General features: G+C 43.3%; 1 protein-coding gene across 1 annotated transcript in view; it reads right to left on the bottom strand.

Annotated features, from left to right (window-relative positions):
- Positions 1–7,352, bottom strand: part of LOC136874647 (ATP-sensitive inward rectifier potassium channel 12) — a 114,299-nt gene extending 106,947 nt beyond the window's left edge. The window contains exon 1 of the mRNA XM_067148273.2: positions 7,272–7,352. Within this exon, the coding sequence (XP_067004374.1) occupies positions 7,272–7,351 (80 nt within the window). The 5' untranslated portion in view covers position 7,352. The remainder of the gene's footprint in view (positions 1–7,271) is intronic.
- Between the last annotated feature and the right edge of the window lie 2,319 nt (positions 7,353–9,671).

Raw genomic sequence — 9,671 nt, 5'->3', positions numbered from 1 at the left:
TTATTTATTTATTTATTACCTTTTAGAATGGCGAAGTTAGGGATAAAAATCCATGTCTTGTTTTTATTTTTTGTGGGCTATGTTGCCATACCTCTTTAGTCGAGTTATTGAATCGTGTATGCTTTCGATTATTTGTGTTGTCGAAATGTAAAGTGTTACTTGAAAGAACGGTTGTCAAAACGCATCCTGTCACTAGAAGACATTTCTATTCCAGAATGTCCGCAAGGCCTCTCAAACGCCAAAAATCCCATGCGTTCAAACTGAGGCGCAGAGTTCCTGTGCACAGTGCATCAGTCCCACTCAGCTCGGTTCGGACCAAGGCTTCGTCTCTGGGCTACTCGGCTAAGCTCGGCTCAACTGGGCTCAACTCGGCTCGGATTTGGAGCGCTACGGGGCAAGTGAGGAAGAGGGAGACGGGCGGAGCGAGCGAGACAGGGAAAGAGAGCGCTATTGCTCCAAATCGAGGAGTGGGGGGTCTGCACTCTGGTCAACCAAGCGAAGTCGTCTTTTGCACCGTGCACAGTGCATGCACCCTGAGAGGCCCCGTAAGCTAAAGTGTTGGACTGTTCGACTTGGACTGGAATTACTTTACGATGAGGCAGAAATGAAATCGTCATGTAGTCGATTTGGGTTTTCTAATAGAAAATTCTTTCCATGTTTCCGAGATTATCTCAAGGACAAGAACGTTCAAACGTCTCTTCTCCCTCTTGTGAACACAGCGAAGAGTGTCTCCACTTCAACCAGTGAATGTGGACTCAGATTTTCTCGAATGAATCTGATTACCACATCTAAAAGAAGAGCTTCAATGCATCTTTCTACTATCAAGGTGATTGGTCCACCACGACAACTATAGTTTAAATAAAATACTGGTTTACTAGTTTACAAAATGCCGTCCCGCTTAAGTTTGGGCGTTCATTTTTGTCTCTCATATTATGCAGGCATTACTTGCGAGATTAACGGGAACGTAATTCACCATTCAATTGACCGAGCGGAGTAACTTCGATTGAACAGCACTGTATTCGAGAGGCTGATCCTAAGGCATGTATTGTGATTTGCGGTCAAGTGAGAGAAGGGTGAAGAATGTAACATTGCGCGTTGTGTGGGCCATGGCTGTATTAGGCATATTATAAAGTATTTCTAAATTGTTTCGGACCAGCGACAAGGGCCGAGCCTGGGTGGTGATCCATCCAGACTCTGACCACGCCCGATGTTGCTTAAGTATATCGGGCCCTGTCGCTGAATTGTTTTACCGGAATACACGCGTTTTAATCGTGTATTCGGGTGTGTCAGTGTTGGTGACACTGTTTGAATTTTCGAAATAACAGCATTTGAAATTGCAGCTTTTGTGAAATTCCCGCCTCGGTTTCCGGTTTGTTTCCAGTGCTTCGTTCAAGGAGGAGGTGATTTCTGTTTCGTGAGGTTGTATTTGATTAATTGAAGGTTATGAATGTAGTAGGATGTGCGTTTGCTGTTTTAGGAGGAAGTGAGGAGTTTTCATGGTTCTTACGCTGGACTTGGTGGGGGCGGCTGCTTGGTGGGGGCGGTTGCTTGGTGGGGGCGGTTGCTTGGTGGGGCGGTTGCTTTGGGCTGTCATGGCGTTGCGGAGATGGGCATTGAGAATGGTCTGATTTGGGTCGATATTAAGTTTAATAATAGCTGGAGCAGGATGGTTGCATCTGGAGTCAGTGGGGTGGGAGGCGTGGTGGTAGGTCCCGGGTTCGGTTGCGGGGATGGTGTGATTGGTAGGCTGAGTAACGGGAGTGGTTGTGTGGATGGATTCAAGTGTCGGGATTGTCTTTGGTGTGCCTTAATTGCTTTTTTGATAAAGGGGCAGCCAGGAAACGAAGTGGCATGGCTGCCTTGGCAGGTGGCGCACCTGGCCTGGTCCCGTGGTACCTTGCAATCTGTGTGGCGGTGGGGGCCGCCACACCTAGTACAGCGGGTAGCTTCAGAGCAAGAAGCAGCTGTGTGATTTAATTTTAAGCAATTAAAGCACTGCGTGATAAGTGTTGTGCGTGGGAGTGTTTGGGTTCGGTTCTGAGATGTGACTGTGTGAGCAGGTTTGCTACGTCTGCTCTTGGTTTGTGCATGAGTGGCTGTGAGGGATGGATGTGGGTTGTTTTGGGCTTCTGAGGATTGGGTAGGTGGTGAAGGTGGTGGAGTAGGTTTTGGATCGGTTTGAACTGCTGTAGACATGACAGGTGTAGGTGTTGGAGGGGTGGGAGTGTGGGGGCGGGGTTTCTGGTGGTATGGTCTGGGTTATTTTGGTCTTTAGTTTGGTTTTCTGGATTACGGTCGGTTTCTGCTTGTCTGTTTGTGTGGTTCAGGTGCGGGTTGGTGGTTTGGGGTCAGTGAGGTTGCTGGCATCGTGAGTTTCTGGGTAAGGTGTAGGGGTGAAGTTGGGGTTGAAGGTGAGGTGGAGGGGGTTGATCATGATAGGTTGAGGAGCCCTGCGTTCCGGATTGTTTCCATAATGATAGGGGTGAATTTATTCTTAATTGGGGGTGATTAGGAGTAAATTATTATGGGTTTCCTCGGCGACGGCAATCAGGTCTTCATGGATAGGTTTAATTGACTGAATGGCGGTTTTCCTTGTGAGTGGGACCGGGCCGGATGTATGGAGTCTCACTAAGGCATATGCCGGGACAGTTTCTATATAGGCAACGACCACTCCCCTCTCAACTTCACCGCTACCGATCTAGAGGGTGTCGCCCTCTAACAAGCCCGCGTACGAAATGAAAGCTTAAACACATTTAAAAAAAAAAGCAACATTATATCACCGAGCATTGCGGCTTGGAAGAGAATCGAGCTCTGCACTCGGGAGGAGAGTGCGGTGGCTCCATCGTCGGAATGGTTTTCAGTGGTTTCCCATTCCCACTTTCAGGCAGTTCCTTTTATAGACCACAGCCGATCCCTTCTCGCTCTTGACCGCACCTCAAATCACTGTCACATATCTCCTGGTCAGAGAGAGGGCGTCACCCTATCCCTTATGCCAACGTGATTCAAATCTAGCACCATGAACAACGCACTGATCGATTAGCTTGCCATGAAATTATGGCAGCCCTTAGTCACCAGTCAAATAAAGCATGGGTTTTAATTTTTGGATGCAACGATGCTATTGTCATAATTCATAACCAAGATAACCGAAATTTCCCAGAAAATGTACGATACAACTTGTCAGACAAGCCGCTCCTCTTTAGCCAACAGAAACAAAACAATCACATTGAAGGGGGTTGAGAATGGCAGGTACCGTATTTAATGTATGTTTCTTGTAGAAAAATGAAAGCAATGACTTCTGATTGTAATTATTGAGAGCATAGGGGAGAGTCCTACAGTATCGGGCCATTGCTGGTTCTCGTTTTAGGTGCTATGTGGCAGTAGCTTACAGGTGGCATATGAAAGATGCTACATTCCCACGTGCCATACTTTGGGGGTTTTGTTTGGCGTGAAGTCTTGTGTGAGATATGAGTATTGTACGTTGGCCGGCTTACGATCGCGCGCGAAAAGTTATTTTCAAGCCCCAGGTACTCCATTTTCAGGTAAGCTGTTTTGTTTTTTACTTATATATTATATACATTCTTTGAGGATGCTATAGTTTTGAAAAGTTTCACGACTTCGTCTAATATACAATATCCAGTTGGGGAAGTTCCTTCACGTGAGTTTCGTACAGTGCCGGCCAACCATATGTCTTCCAGTACCGGCCAATAGGACTTTTATAGAAATAAAATATATCCACTTCTTATCACTTTCCACAGTGAAATGACTGAGAAAAGGGGGAAAATAAAATGAAAGTGGACCGAGGACGGGATGAAGATGGCACTAAACTAAATTATTTCTAACAAAATGACTGCAAGGCAGTCTGCTGATGGTTTTTATGCGCCAAGAAGTACGTTAGGAGATCATCTGAGAGCACATAGAGTTGGTGTGGCTGTGGACTCCTCAGATGGGAAGAATGAAAAAATCCTTTGATTACGATATGTAAAATCAGTTGGTCACTTATATAAAAGGATCTAGATAATCTTCGTGTTGCTGAACAGAGAATATTTTTTACAATTAACATTCCCTTTGGCCGAGCATTCAAAAGTACTTCACCAGTTCAACAAGGAAAAAAACTGCCGGAAAGCAGTTTAATTATCATTATTATGTAAATACTATGGAAATGGAAGAAAACACCTTACGCATTATTTGTTGAGAGTCATTGGATGAAAAATGGGTAGAGTGTACCAAATGCAAAGACTGGGCGCATGTTGGATGTGTAGAGCAAGGGAATAATTTGTATTTTATTTGCAATTATTGCAAAAAATTAAAACAAACTTGAAGTTAGTGGATGACAATTTCAATAATTATGTGTTGCCGAATTCATTCTGTATTTGTTTGATGTTAGTAATTTATTAGACATATATATCTTAGAAAGGGAGCCTCCGTGGCTCAGACGGCAGCGCGTCGGCCTCTCACCGCTGGATACTGTGGTTCAAATCCCGGTCACTCCATGTGAGATTTGTGCTGGACCAAGCGGAGGCGGGACAGGTTTTCTCCGGGTACTCCGGTTTTCCTTGTCATCTTTCATTCCAGCAACACTCTCCATTGTCATTTCATAGCATTTATCACTCATTAATAAATCACCTTGGGAGTGGCGACCCCATTGTAAAAACAGCCTATATATGTTTCATTCAGTACATCCCTGACCCGGTCAAAGAATGGAAAACAGGTTGTAGGTTTTCATTTTCATTTATCTTATAAAATAGTAACTGGCCGGTACTGGAAGAAGATTTTTGTAGTCCTTGGAAATTAAGCTTTGTTGTATTTTTAAATATGATAAACTTTTGATAAGAATTTATGGAAATCACACCCTGACACTGCAAAACCATTTGATGAAGTACAACATTATTGTATTAAAATCTCACACCGTACAGCATTTTATTCTTTATAAGGGGAAAAGTTACGGTGGCCGGTACTCTAGGATAGAGAAATATTATTGTGGATATTAAAACAATAGTATTGTCAACATTTGCCACTCACTCCCCAATGTTGCTACTCCTAGGCACGTGCCTAATGGGCTTATACGTAGTATATTGAATATTGTCAAAAGACAATAACTATCTATTTATGTCAAAACTTAATTTTCTGTTTTTCTGTTGTTTAAGCGCTACAAAATGTTACGTATCTATTTTTTTACAAGTTGTTTTACGTCACACCGACACAGATAGGTCTTATGGCGACGATTGAACAGGAAAGGGCTAGGAGTGAGAAGGAAGCGGCCGTGGCCCTAATTAAGGCCTGGTGAAAATGGGAAACCAAGGAAAACCATCTTCATGGCTGCCGACAGTGGTATTCGAACCCACTATCTCCCGAATACTGGATACTGGCCGCATTTAAGCGACTGCAGCTATCGAGCACGGTATTTCTAAATTTCAGAACGCTGACAATTACCCCACTAGATCTATATAAACAAGACAACAACGTCTGTCTTTCATTTGTGCGGGCATTTTTTAAAAACACATTTTAGACCTTTTGAAACTGAAAACTGTTTCGTGTCTTGTCTGTGTGTAGTTTGTTCCAACATCACGCAAGAACCATGAGACATTTTGCTGAAACTCGGTATTTCGACTTTTGATTCCTTTTGATTCGAAATGCAAAATTTGAACACTACCTTATAAAGAAGAATGAAATACGAACTTCAAAATATTTCCGTTAATATTGGATTTAAAAAGAAAGGTTCAAGGAAAAAAGAAAACGCTTTAGAAATTAATTTTCAGTAACTTTTGTCATATGAAAAATGTCGCTACGATGAAATTCTCCGAAACTGCCCTCTTCCCTCCTCGACTGTCCGCCAGTGATCAGCCCAGCTGCATTTTCCATTTTCGGTTTAAACGCCCTCAGTTTCCACTAAGCGTCTGCTTCGCGATTGGTATCAACAAATTTCAAGAGCAAACGTTTCAGGTTGCATTTTCTCTTTAAATAAGTCCCAAGCCCCCAATGGCACAAACTCTCGGACATCTGTGCTTAGTTTTTACAGAGACCAACCTTCCAAAGTTTGAACAAAATCGGTGAGCTCATAGTTGTGAGTATATGCGAAGCCATTCGCACCCCAAAGCAGCGGGTTCTTAACAACATGTTTTCATGTCACGTAGCCCCTTTGAAAACCTGTGAAACCTATGAAACCTTTCCCTAAAAATAAACATAAGCTAAGCTGAGCAGGCAATGAATATTGCTTCATATAGTGTAGCTTAAAAAAAATTCCTGAATAAAATAAGCAATGTTAACCAACAATTACAGTATGTTTTTCAGTCTTGATCGTTCAAAAATGAATAGCCACTCCATTCAAAAATGAAATGAAATCAACTACAGTACATACTAAACAAAATAGAACAAAATATGTTTTAATTCATCTTTAACGTGTATTTCAATGAGAACGTAGATGTTGCATTGCAAAAATAAGAAAATGAAACCATGGATTGGTATTTGACAAAGCAGAACACATGCCATCTTGATATTCAATCAATTCCACTACTTTCCCGGCAAACTTTTCACATTGTCAGATTCATATTTCTTCTTCTTTTTTATCTGTTTACCCTCCAGGGTCGGTTTTTCCCTCGGGCTCAGCTAGGGATCTCACCTTTATCGCCAAAAGGGCAGTGTCCTGGAGCTTCAGACTCTGGGTCGGGGGATACAACTGCGGAGGATGACCAGTACCTCGCCCAGGCGGCCTCACCTGCTATGCTGTACAGGGGCCTTGCGGGGGGGATGGGAGGTTGGAACTGATAGACAAGGAAGAGGGAAGGAAGCGGCCGTGGCCTTAAGTTAGGTATCATTCCGGCATTTGCCTGGAGAAGAAGTGGGAAACCAAAGAATACCACTTTCAGGATGGCTGAGATGGGAATCGAACCCACCTCTACTCAGTTGACCTCCCGAGGCTGAGTGGACCCTGTTCCAGCCCTCGTACTACTTTTCAAATTTCGTGACAGAGCTGGGAATCGAACCCGGGCCTCCGGGGGTGGCAGCTAATCACACTAACCGTTACACCACAGAGGCGGACCAGATTCATATTTCACGTATTTATAAACAGCGGTGAGGTGGTTACGAATTTTAGTCTATTCCATGTACATTAAAAACACATATTTTTACCGATTAACTATGATGCTTTACAATTACAACCATTAATTGTTAAAAAAACTCTGAGATAGCCCTCTGCTAATTGATTGTCACAAACACCCTGAAACCCATCAACGAACCCTAGGTTAAGAATTCCTGTCGTAAAGGAAGATGCCTACCTCTTGGAGAGTGAAGATCTTGTAAGCGGTCTGTCTGCCATGTCGGTCCGTGCCCGCCCGTGTTCAGTGCGAGACTGCATCGGATGTGGCTACTGCGGTAGTGCTCTTATCTTCCTACCTGGTAGTCAAGACCAGTGCTGTAGTTGGGCCAGTACGTCGTAGGGGCATAATAAAAGCAGGCGGTGTTAGCTTATCGGAAAGGAAAAAAAAAAAAAAAAGGAATTGTAATATTCATTTTCATAATTAATCCTCATTAAAATGGAAGTTATTTGTTAGCTTTTCGATCATACTCATCTGGTCAAACATCCGCCTATATTATCGGCCCCACCATAACGACTGAAGACCACTATCGACAGCCGTTAGTGGTCTGTGGAGAAAAGTGCAAAATCTATGAGCCCATCATCCCCTACTATCTAGAAAGATACCACCTCACATCCATTCAGGTGATAAGGTTCGATGATGGGACCGAGAGAAATAAACCCCGCCTTTTCGTAGATTTCTGTAAGAAGTTCTCTTTGGGTAACGCTTTTATAACTGCTATTGCCCTCATAGCTCTGAAAGGATTTCTGGAGCCGGTCTGAGCGGCTCAGACGGTTGAGGCGCTGGCCTTCTGACTCCAACTTGGCAGGTTCGACCACGGCTCAGTCCGGTGGTATTTGAAGGTGCTCAAATACGTCAGCTCTCTGACGGTAGATTTACCGGCACGTAAAAGAGCTTCTACGGGACAAAATTCCGGTACCTCGGTGTCTCCGAAAACCGTCAAAAGTAGTTAGTAGGACGTAAATTAATAAGGACTTCTGGCCATAATAATATTTACCCTGTATAACCACAATCAATTATTATTGATCTGCATCTATAACAATAATGTTATTTGATTTACGTCCCACTAACGACTACTAATTTTACTTTTACGATGCTAACTTATTTAGGCACTTTCAAATACCACCGGACTGAGCCACGTTAGGTTCAGAAGGCCAGCGCCTCAACCGCCTGTGCCACTCAACCCGGCCGATCTGCATTTAGAAATGTCGCTAAGGTGGCAGAGTCTTTTCTTAAATTATTTCAAAGAACTTGGACATTTTTCGAACATTTCCCTATTAGTCCATTCCCCAATCCCTTCTCCTATAAATTAATATTTTCCCCAATTTGACTCTTGAATACCAACTTCATTTTTATACTATGATCTTTCCTAGCTTTAAAAGCTCCAAAACCAAAACCAAACCCAATTGCACTTGAGGCTACCAAGCGACCGATGCTCAGCCCGAAGGCAGATTACGAGGTGTCGTGTGGTCAGCACGACGAATCCTCTCGGCCGTTATTCTTGGCTTTTTAAACCGGGGTCCCCATCTCACCGTCAGATAGCTCCTCAATTCTAATCGCGTAGGCTGAGTGGACCTCGAACTAGCCCTTAGGTCTAGGTAAAAATCCCTGACTTGGCCGGGAATCGAACCCGGGGCACGCAGACACGCCTACACCTACACCACGGGGCCGGCTTTTGAAAGCTCCATTCAAGCTTATTCGTCTACTAACGTCATTCCACGGCATTTCTCCAATAACTGCTCGGAGCCACCACCCAATACTCGATACTGTACCTATATATTGTCTGATTGATTGAACTGTTGTTTTGAAAATGTATAGTTTAAGTAGTTTCAGTTGACTGTCAGAGCTTAATAATATTTCCATTGTTTGGTATACTTTGGCAGCCTTCGTTTGAAGGAAGCAGAAAATAAAGACTACCTATTTTCAAAATAAATAAATAAATAAATAAATAAATAAATAAATAAATAAATAAATAAATAAATAAATAAATAAATAAATAAAATTACTGTAGGCTAGAGTTATCATAAATACTAATCTGACTTTTGAAATTGTATTTCCTTTGTTGGAACGTCTTCATTATTTGTCTTCTTCAAGCCTTGCTATGATGCAATTTGTTCATTTCAAAATTTCATGGCTAGCCCTCGAATTGACTAGTTCACACTGAACTTATAGTGTGGTGCCTCAAGAATCCTGCTGGCTGTGATTCGCGAATTTAAAACATAACGAAGGGGCCGTGCTCTCAGGTTGCCACAGTAACGACTGTGGTTCAGGTTAATCCTTCTAAAGAATTATTTAGTCATATAATTTATTTAGCTTCTTCTTAATCGGTTTACCCTCCAGGGACCGCCTCTACCGCCTCAAGGGCAGTGTCCTGGAGCGTGAGACATTGGGTCGGGGGATATAACTGGAGAGAATGACCAATACATCGCCCAGGCGGCCTCACCTGCTATGCTGAACAGGGGCCTTGCGGGGTATGGGAAGTTTGGAAGGGATAGACAAGGAAGACGGAAGGAAGCGGCCGTGGCCTTTAGTTAGGTACCACTCGGCATTTGCCTGGAGGAGAAGTGGGAAACCACGGAA

This window comes from Anabrus simplex, chromosome 5 (genome assembly GCF_040414725.1).
Source record: "Anabrus simplex isolate iqAnaSimp1 chromosome 5, ASM4041472v1, whole genome shotgun sequence".
Classification (NCBI taxonomy): domain Eukaryota; kingdom Metazoa; phylum Arthropoda; class Insecta; order Orthoptera; family Tettigoniidae; genus Anabrus; species Anabrus simplex.
The sequence above is the reverse complement of the archived record's forward strand: the minus strand, read 5'-3'. Positions and strand labels throughout refer to the sequence as shown.